General features: G+C 46.5%; 1 protein-coding gene across 1 annotated transcript in view; it reads right to left on the bottom strand.

Annotated features, from left to right (window-relative positions):
- Positions 1-14,514, bottom strand: part of MYOCD (myocardin) — a 225,236-nt gene that overhangs the window by 98,254 nt on the left and 112,468 nt on the right. The window contains 1 exon segment of the mRNA XM_065735104.1: positions 5,932-6,161. Within this exon segment, the coding sequence (XP_065591176.1) occupies positions 5,932-6,079 (148 nt within the window). The 5' untranslated portion in view covers positions 6,080-6,161.

Raw genomic sequence — 14,514 nt, forward strand, 5'->3', positions numbered from 1 at the left:
CTTTTAGTTCTTACACTCTGATTTAAGTGGCATTAAAGCTGGGCTGTGCAGTTCAAGGCTGCAGGCTGATATTTCGTTGTGGATTAGACATCACCTGGGTTCAATACAATGTTAGCAATATTTATTTGATTTGGATCCAAAGGTAATTTGGAAAATCTTCGTGTAGGTACACCTCGTACCTGGCTATGTGGAACAAGGGCTAGATTTTGTTTGGGACTAGATAGTAATTTAATAACCTTTCCAATATAGAATTAAACTAAAACACATGCTCACCGCAAGAGCTGAGAGGACTGTTTAGGGTTTTCTCCCCAAAACCTGTAGATAACTTTCCTCTTCTGGCCTATGTGATGACTTCTGGGTCAGACATCTCTCTCTTCTTTATTTTTACTTCACTTACATGTCTTTTATAATAGCTGTTGATTCAGGAACACTAAGAGCAAAAATGTCTTGACCTCCCACTGGCCTTTCTGGATTTGATTACCAGCTCACCAATGGCTGATAGTTTGAGCAGAATTTAATGCTTTAATTTTCCTTGATAGGGACTATGGAGCACGTTACTTTTTTTCTTATCCTAACTGGCAGCTCAACAAAGCTCTGCAATAAAAAGCTACATTTGTGTAATAAACTGTTGTACAATCTACTACTTATGAACACGGGCCCTGAAAATGTGCAACCTTTCTGCACATTACGTTAAACGCAAACCAGATGGGCACTTGAAAATCCTCCTCTTTGTTGCAAGGGGCTAAAGGAGCTGGTGGTCAGAGGGTCTACTTCGCTATACAAATAAACAGAAGAGTTTAACTACATTATTTTCCAAAATCAGCAATGGGAAACCTATGTGGAAACATTATGAGCAGTTAGAGAGCGCGCTGCTGAACTGGAGTAGGCACAAGGGGAACTCTTCTGCTCTCTTAAATGCAGCAGTCTAAATGGCAGTGGTAAGGTCCATCTCGTGCAGCTTTCTAGTTAGTGGCCCCTGACCTCGTGCCTATGGACCAGATATATAACCTGCAGCTGAAGCTCTGACACTCAAATGTGGCTACACATTGATACGCTTGGATAAACAAATGGGTAAAATTAAACTCTTCTCTGACGCATCTGAGCCAGAGCTTGTCATGTAAAGCCCAACAGTCATTGGAAAGAAGTGCCAATCTCCAGAAGGGACTGAGTCCATTCTGAGCAGGGGTTTGAAGGCAAAGAAACCTCATCAGATCAGATAGACCTCACATTTATGTAACCCTCTACCTGAAATACAGCTCACTCTCGGAGTCCTAGAGGCTGGGAACAAGGGATATCAACGCTGAACCAAGGACTTTGCTAAATCTGGTTGTAGCAGAAGATGCCCAACACCTCACACACTGAGCATGTGTTCTGAAACAGCTTCTGAGGAGCTGTTTGACAGCAGGTAGCTCTTTCATGACCTTTTATCCCTATTTGTGATTACAAGTGGTACCAAAAATTCTTTCTGAAATCTACCTGGCTTAGCCAAAGTGATTCATAGGGCTTGTATTCTCACTACCTTCCCTAGGGAGGTGTGCAGAGTCATGTAGGAGATGGACATGGTAAGGATAGTCTTGATGCAAGCCAGTGAAGATGAGCAGAGAAATGTGTCGTACAGGTACATCCGTGGTACAGATGCCACAGGTAAGGAAGAGGTGTACAGCAAAGTGAGATGAGATGAGCTGAGCTGGGATGAGATGCAATGAGATGCCGTAAGACTGGATGGAAAGCAGGATATTATCCTGAAGAAAATGACTCTGGGATCATTGATTCTTTAGAATGCTATCACTAGCCCTAGGGTCCAGATCCAAGAAGGTTTAAGGTGGACCAGGAAGTGAAAAGTAGCTTACTAATCATAAGGCTGCTTAAAGTATTGCCAGGAACTCTTATCTCACCAGTGGGCAACTCAACTCATTACTGAGGCTGGGTGGAACGTTTGCTGAGGGTGAAGTTGCCTTGTTGAGCTCAAAATGACCTCTCCTGGCAAGGCAAAGTGCATCAGCTAGTAGATCCAGTACTCAACCAACGTGCATACACAGTGGCAATGTTGGGAGGCCTAGATAGAACTCATCTCTGAATCCAATCTTGTGACTTTCAAAAGGCCCATAGCCATGTTTCATAAGTTCATAAGTTCATAAGGTTGGAAAGGACCTATAAGATCATCTAGTCCAACCATCCTCCTATCACTATCTCTACCCAACTACTAAATTAAGTCCTTTAGCACCTCATCTAAACGCTTCTTGAACAGCGCTAGGGATGGTGCCTCAACCACCTCCCTAGGCAGGCCATTCCAGTGCCTGACCACTCTTTCAGAAAAGAAATGCTTCCTCAGGTCTAATCTAAATCTTCCCTGGCGCAACTTGTGGCCATTCCCTCTCATCCTGTCATTACTTATCAGGGAGAAGAGGCCTACCCCCTCCTCACCACAACCCCCCTTCAGGAAGTGGTAGAGTGCAATAAGGTCTCCTCTGAGCCTCCTCTTCTCCAGACTAAACAATCCCAGCTCCCTCAGCCGCTCCTCATAAGACTTGTGCTCCAGGCCCCTCACCAGTTTTGTTGCCCTTCTCTGAACACGCTCCAGGGCCTCAATGTCCTTCTTGTAGTGAGGGGCCCAAAACTGAACACAGTACTCGAGGTGCGGCCGTACCAGAGCTGAGTACAGGGGGATGATCACCTCCCTGCTCCTGCTGGCTACACTATTTCTAATACAGGCCAGGATGCTGTTGGCCTTCTTGGCCACCTGGGCACACTGCCGGCTCATGTTGAGCCGAGCATCAACCAACACCCCCAGGTCCTTTTCCTCTCTACATTCTTCAAGCCATTCTGCCCCAAGCCTATAGCATTGCATGGGGTTATTGTGGCCAAAGTGCAGGACCCGGCACTTGGTCTTATTGAACCTCATCCCATTTTTCTCAGCCCAGCTGTTCAGCCTATCCAAATCCCTCTGAAGGGCCTCCCTACCCTCAGGCAGTTTGACACATCCTCCCAGCTTTGTGTCATCTGCAAACTTACTGAGGGTACACTCAATTCCCTCGTCTAGGTCATCAATAAAGATATTAAACAAGATGGGCCCCAAAACTGACCCTTGGGGGACACCACTCGTTACAGGACGCCAGCTGGACTTAACTCCATTAACCACTACCCTCTGGGCACGGCCCTCCAGCCAGTTCTCCACCCAGAGAAGAGTGAACCTGTCCACACCACGGGCTGCCAGTTTCCTTAGGAGAATACTGTGGGAGACTGTGTCAAAGGCCTTGCTGAAGTCCAGGTAGACTACATCAACAGCCTTTCCCTCATCTACCTGTCTGGTCACCCAGTCATAGAAGGAGATGAGGTTGGACAAGCACGACCTGCCCCTGGTGAACCCGTGCTGGCTGGGTCTGATCCCTTTATTGCCATGCACGTTTGCCTTAGGCTCTTCCAAAACAACTGTTCACAGCTCTGCTCAGTTCAGGCCAGTGTGGCCCAGAACTCAGGAGGAAAAGGTACCATTGAGCATTTAAACATCATGGCCTATGGGGCTGTGCACCATTCTGATATACCATGGCAGAAGAGCATCCTCGCAACATACCTTCCCAGGGGCTGAGAAGGGGCAGAGGCTGGGGAAGAGCTGGGCAGGCAGGTGTCAGAATTCCTATCCAGTGTTTGTGTACCAGTATCCTCTATCTGTTCTGAGCATACACATCCAGTCCCAGGCTTTTGTAGGTCCTGCTGGATGGGCTTTCTCCTTTCTCAAAGGTGATTTATTTTTACAAACTTAAATGAAATCTCCTTAGCCATTTCTGAATAATACAAGAGTTAAAAAGACTATTTTCCTATTTAAAGATATTCTAGCTAGAGTGTTTTCATTAAATCAAAGTTAAGTCAAATAAAGACTGTGATTTGAAAGTTCAGACTAAGGCAGGGGCTCTGAGGAGCAGTGCCCCTGGGAGATGGGTTTCTGTCCAAGAGCACTAAACCCTGCAGATCATCAGCTGGAGGGCTCCACTGGGAAGAGCATGGGACACCCAGTCTCCTCAATGGTGATGAAATGAAATGCAGTACAACTGACAACTACAGACAGTGCTTATATCCCTTTCCTTTCCATCATCCTCAGCCACTCTCTCCTTTATTGATATAGTCTTGGATGGTGGACCCCTACTCCATCCTGCTGCTTTCCTCTATGCATTTGTGGTATGGAGAATAATGGCAAATATACCTGCACAGACAACCCTCATGGCACTGGGAAACAAGCAGACACTGACTTGTTCCTTTTGACCCTTCCTTCCTCAGCAGGAGACAGGATAGAAAATCCCTGCTGTGACAACCCAGTGAGAGGCACCAAGCTGGACAAGGAAGCTCTGCTTTGAGGGTACTAATCTGCTTCAGAACTCTATGGTGACTTACAGAACTGCTCTGTACCACTGCGGAGGGTCACCTGTAGAGCTAGGGATGCCACTCTTCCTCATTTCCCTGATGAATGCTCATCAGCAACCTCCACCAGCCCAGCAGGAGCTGTCCCAGCAGAGATCAAAGACAGGCCTGGGCATCACATGAGATGTGTGATGCTTGGCAGGCCCAACTGTTCCTGAGATGATGTGAGATGAAGGGAGATGGCTGCTCCTGAACGGAGTCAGTAGGAAGAGCCAAGCTTTCACATTATCTGATTGTGCTAAAGAAAGGGAAAAACAGCAAAGGGAGGAGGGCAAAGGGCTGGAGGGATGCCCAGATGATGGTGGGCTCTTCTCTCTTGGAGAGTCTGCAAACAATTAATGCAGGAGTGGAGCCATGTCCTGATGGACCACCAAGATGATGGCCATGCAGAGCATGAGTCTCCAAGAAACAGGAATTGGAAAGCTATAGAGGAAATATGACTTTTATGCATCACCAAGCAGTCTTAACTTTGTCCTTTCACAGGTCCACATCATTGTTGCCTTTGGTATCATGTTATCTTAAGAATACTTCAATATCTCAGACTGTAGGAAAAAAGTGCACTCACTGGTGTGACTTAATCTGACTATGGGCAGAGTCTGGGCCTGACTCTCAGCTGTGTTATTCCAGCCTGACACCAGTACATTGCCATGATGACATCATTTGGATTATTTCTGATTTATAGTGATTGAGAAAAATTGGGTCCTGTACAATAATGCAAACAATCAGAGACACAAAGCAAAAATAGTGCCTTCAAGCTGCACTTTCACATTGCATGATATTTTGAACACTTAATATTGGAAGCCTTGGAGAGCACAAAGAGGAATTTTCTTCATTTCTTATATTATACAGTTGCCTGAAAGAAATGGCAAACAACTCCTCAGCCTGAATACCCTTTGCATAGGCTGAATTCTGTTTTGTTTTGTTTTGTTTTTCTGACCGCCTTCTTCCAACAGATCTCCACTGGATCAACATCTGTCAACATGAGTACTTTCCAGACACATGGCCAAGGAATCAAAAATGATCCTTGCAGAGGCCCAGGCCTTGTTCTGCTCTGTTACACTGATCCGAAGCAGTTTTGCTAAACGCAGGATTACTCAAAGCCTCCAGCACTCTTTGAGAGCAGAACAAGTCTACCAGTTTGTTTGCAACCAAAAACCTGCTCCACTGACCAACCTTACATCACATTCTCCAACAAATTGTCATTAGTATTGTCAGAACATTGGTCTCTTCCTAAGACCTTGAAATGCTGCCTTTCAGCCCAAAATTATATTAAACACTTGGAGGCAAAGAACATGACACACAGCTCACAGCTGACAACAGTACTTAAGCACGACACAGAAATATTGAGCTGAGGAGCCACAACCATTATATCTTAAAATACTGCCAACCAGGAACAACTTCAGGAGCACCACAGAAAAAATAAGGAGCCACAACCCAGCACATGCAAGAGATGCTAATCAGCACTGATCCAGTTGCACGCTCACTTTCTCCCTATTGATGCCACTGAGAGCCACTCACCATTCTTTCTCTCTGCAAAGGGGGGTGGCTGGAGCTTGGTGCCATCCCTCACTTCACCAGCAGCCTTTTCTTTGGGTGGCTTCTCTTCCTCATTTCCACTTGGTGCACTTTTGTGGTCCGAGCGATCCTGTTTGATCACACCATTCATCACCGTGCCTGGAGGGACCGGTCCAGATTCTGACTGCTCCACTTTGGATGCTCAAATGGAGAACCAGACACTGAAGCGACCTCTGGAAAAGAGTTAGAGCAGGTAAGAATGAAACTCCCAATCAGCCCTTGGGAGAATGAATGAAGACTGGCATTTGTAAAGCAATCAGACCACAGACATGCTTTAGCAACATTTCAGAGGAAGGCTTTGTTACTGGATTTGTTATAGGATCTGTTACTGCCTGCTTGATTCTGTCCACTGTGTCTGCTGGGTCTGCATCCTTGGCTGCTCTGCTGGACAGATTTCTGACCATAAGCACCGGATATCTGCAGAAAAGCCAGGGGTGTTTGAAAAAGCACAGTCATGGAGAATCCGCGTAAGGGAGTACTTGAACTGTTGGAAATGCAGAGCAGATCTATAAATGGAGAATAACCTTTCTTTATGCAAGGCTCTGGTTTGCAGAGCAAACTGCTGATGGAACTAGTGCACACAGCACAGAAGAAGCTGCTAATTGCAATGTACAGACAGCAAATGAGAAATAGCAAACAGCAGCTAGCCTTCATGTCAGAAAGTGCACCAACACCCTGCAAAGTAACATATGCATGCAAAATTATTCTCTGATTAACATGCATAGAGGAGTTAAAGTCTTTATGAAGAGTTTCACCAGATTAGGTAACAATTTTTGAGAGTTCTTGAAGGACAAGAAGGTTTGTTTGTTAGTTTACCATGAATTTTATGCAGGGTTTGTCAAAATGCATCAGGAAAACTCCCAAGAAATTCTGTAAATTCTCTTCACAGTTCCACAAAACATTTAGGGAAGGAGAGAGCTTCCCTTGGTGACACTCATACCTCACTGAAGGGAAAGGAAGGATCCAGTTCATGCCAGAAGTCTTTGTGGGGTGCAGGCACATGACCCAGGAGGAGCTGCTGACACTAAGTGCAGCAGCACAAAGCTGCAAGAATCATTTCAACAAACTGTTTTATCCAAAAAAAAAAAAGAAAAAGAAACCCAAAAAACAGCCATCCAGATGCTAAGTGAAAGTGAATGCCTGTAAAAATCAGCACCAGCTCCTAATGAGTCCCATCAGGAAAGAGCTGAGGAGAGCTAAAAAAGGTCATTTGCAGAGAACAAGAATAGAAAAGTGCAAGATTGATTCAGTGATAAAATCTGATTTAATACAAAAAAACGTACCAATTTACTGTATAAGGAAGTAAGAATAATGTGTTGTATACGATACCATCTCCTGCACACTACATATGCCAGGACTTTCTCACACCCCTCTTCCTACTCCACACCACTCAGATTTTGCCATCTGCTTTCTCCTTCCAAATGCCTCTGTCCACCCCTGCCTGCCCTCACCACTGCCCCAGCCTTGTCCCATTGGCAGCAGGTCCATCTCTGTCCATCTGTCCTGCTTTGTGCTGCACTTCATTGCCAGGTGAGATTGGGTAGTGGGTGCCATGCCCTCAAAGACACTCAGTGTCAAGTTGGATGGAGCTCTGAGCGCCTGACAGAGCTGTGGGTGTCACTGCTCATAGCAGGGGAGTTGCACTAGATGACCTTTAAGGGTCCCTTCCAACTCAAATAAGTCTACAATTAGATAAGTACAAAAATCCTAGGTGGATTCTGGATCCTAGTTCATGCAGTGCCCACGCAGTGCTCAGGGAGGAAGTCCTAGGTGTGCCTGTATCTCTTTATTGCTTTGCAAATGGGACATAAGCTGTCCCCAAGTGCAGCCCCTGACCCTGGTGGCTGAGCTATGAAATAAAATGCAGAACCTTGCTCAGTCAGAATCCAGTCCTTATCCAGGCAAAACTCCTCACCAGTCCCTCTCTTCTTCCCACCACTTCCTTTCCCACTTGTCTTTGTAGCCCTTTCCCCACCTCCTATGCTCAGTAATTTTTACCAAAGCCTGGCGTGCTACATTACACATAGCCATGGCCTGGAAACCACCCTGCGGGCACCCAGACAGGCCAGGGCTTTGTTGCACGCTGAATCTTTGAACTGACGTTCTCTGTTTCCAAGTCCAAGTGCACATTTCTTAGCTCCCTCAGGCAGCTCATGGTCTCCTCTCTAGTGGTGTGTCTGCTGTGCACTGCCCCATCCCCACCACAGTGCTCAGCTATATGACCACCACCGTCCACTGTAGGGCTGTAGACCCACTTTGGCAGCATTATCTCCAAAGCTTTCTATTCAATTCATGACTAACGTGGAGCATGGAACAAGTGTTTACATTACTACTTTAAAATGTACATTTTTTAACTTTTAGAAGTTGCTGATATAATGCATCTTTCCAGTGGAATAGTGGGTGATGACAGGACAATCCAGCAAACTGCATCTGCTTACAAAAATGAGACTTTGTTCAACTGAACACTAAATCTTTGATAAATTAGTCGGGGCTTTGGTGACGTACATGTTGAACCAATATGACAGTTTTATATGGATTATTATTATTAATGTTTTTGAAAAATAGAGAGCGTGAGCCAGACATCCAGTGCTGAAGCTGCAAGACCACCAGCAGAGGCAAGAGTCTTTCAGGAACGCTTCTTCCAGGCACTGTGTACAATCTTTTTGCACTCAGAGCATATGCAACATTTTAATTTGCAGTGATTGTACTGAAGTCCTTTCTGTCTGAGCCAGGAGGTCACGCTGCAGCCCTGGCCATGCATGCTTTCACAACACACTCAAGTACCACTGGTTCAATGGTGTTTTTTTTTCCTGAAGTCAAATTTGGCCTCAAAACATTCCACATTGTTCACTCACTTCAGCCTGAACTGATTGTATTTATAAAGCTTAAGCACACTTTTGAGCCTCAGAGCACATCTCCCATCAACCACTACTGCCAACACATAAATTGCAAGGCTGTACACAGTACAGGCTGTCCCCCATCTCTTTCTGCCTATAAATATTAAATTCATAAAGCAGGACTACCATGGCAGCTCATGGGTGCTTACTTCCACAACACTGGGGATCCTCTGGAGCTAAGGCTTGGTAAACAAGGATCAGTTTTGCTTCCCCATAGATGTACAAGTCTTATGAGGAGCAGCTGAGGGATCTAGGACTGTCCAGTCTGGAGAAGGCTCAGGGGAGACCTTATTGCTTTCTATGATTCCCTGAAAGGAGGTGGTGGAGAGGTGGGGATTGATTTCTTCTCCCAGGAAACAGCGACAGGACAAGAGACAAGAGGCACCAGCAGTGCGTGGAGTGCGATCACACAGCATGTGCAGGACAACCAGGGGATCTAGCCCAGCCAGCATGAGATCTCAAAAGGCAGGTCATGTTTGACTAACCTGATCTTCTATGATCGAGTGGCCCACCTGGTGGAAGAGGGAAAGCCTGTTGACTTATTCTACCTAGACTTCACAGAATCAGAATTGCAGGGGTTGGAAGGGATCTCAAGAGATCACTGAGTGCAACTCCTCCAGCTAAAGCAGGTACTCTACAATTGGTTGCATATTTATGTGTCCAGATGGGTTTTCACTTCAGCAAAGCCTTTGACACTGTCCCCAACAGTATTCTGCAGAAGCTGGAAGCCCGTGGCTTGCAAAGGTATACTCTTCGTTGGGTAAAGAACTGGCAAGAGGGCTGGGCCCATGAAGTGGCAGTGAATGCAGTTACATCCAGCTGGTGACTGGTCACAAGTGGTATTCCCAAGGGGTTGGTATCGGGGCTTGTCCTGTTCAATATCTTTACTGATGAGGGAATTGAGTGCAGCCTCAGTAAGTTTGCAGATGACACCAAATTGGAAGGAAGTGCTGATCTGTCCAAAGATAAGAGGGCCCTACAGAGAGATCTGGACAGGCTGGATAGCTGGGCTGAAGCCAATGGGACGAGCTTCAACAAGACCTAGTGTTAAGTCCTGCACTTTGGTCTCAACAACTCCAAGCATCATTACAGGTCTGGGGCAGAGTGGCTGGAAGACTGCGTGGAAGAAATGGACTTGGGACTCTGTCAATGCTTGGCTTAACATGAGCCAGCAGTGTGCCCAGGTAGTCAAGAAGGCCAATGGAATCCTGATTTGTACCAGCAGTAGTGCAGCCAGCAGAGTAGGAGGTGATAACCCCCCTGTACTCAGCAATGATGAGGCTGTAACTTGAGTACTGTGTTCAGGTTTGGGCTCTTCACTACAAGAACGACACGGAAGCCATGGAGCGTGTCCAGAGAAGAGTAATGGAGCTGTGAGGGGTCTGGAGCACAAATCTTTTGGGGAACAGCTGAGGGAACTGGGATGGTTCAGTCTGGAGAAGAGGAGGCTCAGGGGAGACCTCATCACTCTGTACAACTCCCTGACAGAACATTGTGGCAGGGTGGGGGTCGGCCTCTTCTCACAGGTAACAGTGACGGGACAAGAGATGATAGCCTAAAGTTGCACTATGGGAGGTTCAAATTGGATATTAGGAAAAAAATTCTTGTCAGGAAGAGTGGTGAGGCACTGGAGCGGGCTGCCCAGGGAGGTGGTTGAGCCATTTTTGGAGATTTTCAAGAAACATGGAGATGTGGCACCAAGGGTCTTGATTTGGTAGGTGTGGTGGGGATGGGCTGGTGGTCAGACTAGATGATCTTAAAGGTCTAGTCCAACCAGGTCTAACCTGGATGGTTCTATGGTTCTGTGTGCACCTAGAGATAAAGGCTCAGATGGGGTTCAGTCACGCCTATTTCCTGAGGACTTCGACACTTAAATCTAGTGTCTCCTGAGAGCTACCCTTGTTGGTCTGGCCATGGAAGGAGCAGCATGAGCACATCCTGCCTGGTCAGATCTTTTCCTGGAGTAGATCAGGCAGATCTACAATAGCCAGACAATTCATCTCATGCACAGCTTTTCAGGAAAACCCACAGACTCCCTATCAGATGTAATAAATTCATCTCACTGCCACTTTCTAGTGCTCTTCCTGCCAAAGCTGAGGGCATGGGAACTCCATTCTTCAACACCAATGGAGAAGAGAGAAAACATACCAACCATTGCATTTTGGGTGGATATGGATGCTGAACTGGAGCCTGAGCCCTGCATCCCTTGGACACCTGTCTGCCCCTGGATCAGTGATTTGAAAGGTGGCTGTGACACCCTTGGTTACAGCCTTCCTCCCACTCTTGCAGCAGGAGATAATGCAGTAATACACACAGCCAGGGGACTCACCTGTTCCCCAATCCACCCAGATGATGCAGTGCCCACAGACACCAACAAGTGCCATTTGAATTCACCCAGCATTAGCTGGAGGAAGAGTTCAAGCCCCCACCCACCTACACATGTAGCTTCAGGCTCTGCACACTGCTCTGAGTTTGTCAGAGTTGGAAAGGAGCTGTTTTCCCACACTGCAAAACTTTCCGTGATTTTTATAATTTTTTCCTTATCCCAAATGGGGATAAAATAAACATGAGGAAAAAAAAAGAAAAAAAGAAAAAGAGGGTAGCAGGTCACTCATGAATTTTCACAGTATAATTTTAGAATATTTTAATCTTTAAAACTTTTTAACCTCTTCTTAGTAAAAATTAACAAAACCAGTAAGATTGAAACTGATTTTAAGAAGTGTGGGGAAAAATTGAAAGAAAAAGACGAAGAATAGGATGGGTGTCATTAGAGTAGCATCTGTCACGCTAACCATGCAGTTATTGCTGAGTAGAACAATTTGGGATACTTCTGCCTCACTGACGGTCAGGATATAGACCTGCAAGGCACAGGCATTATGGTAGCTGGACTGGTAGAATCTGCATAGGCATGAGACTCATGTTTAGACACCCTGGCTCCTACCTGTAGCTGGCACAGGGTGAGGCACGACACCTGGAACAAACATTGCTTCTTACCACCAGGAAGGGCCCAATGAATGGCACTGCCAGAAGGACAGATCCTCCCTTATATTGCTATGATGCAACACTGATGGCTTTGCTGGTTTGAACACTTGCTCTCTGCTCAAGATGAACCTCTATGCCTAATCTCATTCATTTTCCATCTTCTCATCTTTTCCCCTGTGCCACCTTCTGCATGCACTGAGACAGGAATAAGCAGAGCTTATATTTCCTCAGATACTGGATCCATCTAAATCCTCCCCTGCTTTCTTGTTTGCTCTGTCAGCTGTTGAAGTGGAAGTAAATACATTTCTCTCTAATGCATGTGCAGCACTTCTTAGGCAATCCTGACCCACCATAAAACTTTAAATTCCCAAAGAGAAAAACCAGGAGAGAGATGTTCAGGGACGCAGTTCAACTTTATCAAATTCTCCACGTGTTTGTTGTGGTGTGTTTGTATTCCTGGGCTTCTGCTTGCAGGAATGTTGCTGATAAAACCATCTCACTAAACACGGACTTTGTGTGTTCTAGATGATGTTTACAGTGCTCAGACGGTAAGAGCAGCTCTGGATTCCTGCAGGAAGAAGTCCCATGGACATTTGCACTATTGTGTGGTGGATGCTGATCAAACCTTGTTACATACAAGTTCCAGCAGGATCCTGCCTGGTCTTCCTTCGAGCCACATCACATCTGGCAAGGCAGATGAGAACTCTGAGTGCTCGTCCCACACTCAGAACAACAAGAGACCTTTGGCCCTCTGCGATCAGCCTGGGGCTGCCAGGGAATTTACCATAACTATGAGTTTGCTGTTTTCCTTGCAGATGATGTCCCCTTTGCATGATTCCCCTCACTGAACTCCCTCATGCTGAGGATGAAGAAAGCCCCATCATGTAATGGAGCAGGGTGCAGTGGCAGTGTGTGAAGCCCACGGGCTCTTTCCCACAGATCTGTGCATTCCTCCCATGCCCCGGAGCAGTGACCTGCTCACCATTCCATCCTCTGCACAAGGAGCTCTGCTCAGGAGGACTGCCTGGAAAGGCAGCCAGGAGACTTCCTCAAGCAAATGGAAAACAAGGCAAGGAAACCTGCCACCAGCCTGGAGACCCCTCCTCCACCAACGAGCTGCTTTTTGTGCAAGTCTTGCATGGAATCGGTGCCAAGACTGTGAACAAAGCCGTGCAAACACGAAGCCATAAAATCTTCACTCAAGGCAAATTCTCCTAGTGTTCGGTCACATTCTGATCCCCACGCTTAGCAAACTTTGCCAACTCTCTGCACCCCCAGGGATTTTAGGGTAGTATCTCCTTCCCAGCCTCCACATTCCCAGTGTTGATATCTACTACAAGATGCCCAAAGGCTATGGGGCCAGAGACGTCAGCTATAAGTCCTGTGATGGAAAATGGCAGCTGTCTTTGTTCAAGACATCTCCTGGCCTTCAGCCTGTGGAGGATGATGATAGATATGGGCTGTTCTCAGGAGAACATCTCAGCTCTGCCCTCAGCCCCATCCCCTCAAGCTATTTTCAAAAGGAGCCATTTCTCCTTCATTTTTTTCATTGAATAGAGCTTTAAGTGGTGAAAAACGACAGAGGAAGTGCTGATTAGGAAAGAGGTCATTAATCCAGATCCTCTCAGGATCCACATCCCCCATCAGCCATGTAAACAGGCTGAGAATATCTAAGACAAAACCAGACAAAAATTAAATGCTTCTGTAATACTCGATCTTCAAGGTAGTATGAACAGTGAACAGAACCATTGGTGCTAATTCATTGAGAACTAGTGCCCTGATTGTGCATCCATTTTCATAGGACATTTCTGGAACCCAAAAACCCATCCAAGGATGGAGACTCCCTGTTGCTACATTGCAGTAGGACCCCCATGACCTATTCACTCGATGAGGGTACACCATGTGCAGCACTGCAGGTGTTTTCATGATGTAGTAGCAAATAGAAGATGAGAAGACCCTTAATGAGACTGAATGGCAGTGGTTTGATGTAGCATTATGTGGTGACTGTTAGAAGGAAGTGAGGCTGCCAACGATGTACCCACAGTGCGACATTCTGGCAACAGGTATCTCTCTGAAGACAACCCCACCTGGGGGCTCTGACTATCAGCAGGACATCCCAAGGTCCTTGAGTCTCCCCATTCACAGCAGTTTGGAACAAAGTCTTTCTTTGCTCTGAACGACATTAATCACAACCCTGGTCGCTCCACAGCCAGCACACAAGCCTTCTGCATCACCCACTACACCAGAGCTGGCACACTGACCTCCTGATGTGGTTGGGAATGAAAACCTGAGCACTTGTCCACTACACTGCACAGGGGAGCTGAGTATTTGGAGGAATTCTGAGGAGCCACAGAGTAAGATTTCGTTTCTGGATGCCAAGGACAGAGAACACGTGTTCACGCTGACACAGCTGAACACAGACGTCTAAGCTCCTCAGCTCCTGCTCCTGTACAGACCCTACTGAGGTCTGGCCATGGCAATAGCATTGACCAGGCATAGGTGGCAGTCCCAGGGCTGGTTCTTTGTCCAAAGCTACGACACAGCTCCATTAGCTCCTAGAAGTGCTGTGTGGTGGAGTTGTGTCAGGAACTGAGCCACAGCACAAGTGATCACAGTCAGCCACAGCCTCTGCCACGACCATAGGGAG

This window comes from Cyrtonyx montezumae, unplaced genomic scaffold, assembly GCF_038088225.1.
Source record: "Cyrtonyx montezumae isolate F1298 unplaced genomic scaffold, pur_monq_1.0 scaffold_19, whole genome shotgun sequence".
NCBI classification, from domain to species: domain Eukaryota; kingdom Metazoa; phylum Chordata; class Aves; order Galliformes; family Odontophoridae; genus Cyrtonyx; species Cyrtonyx montezumae.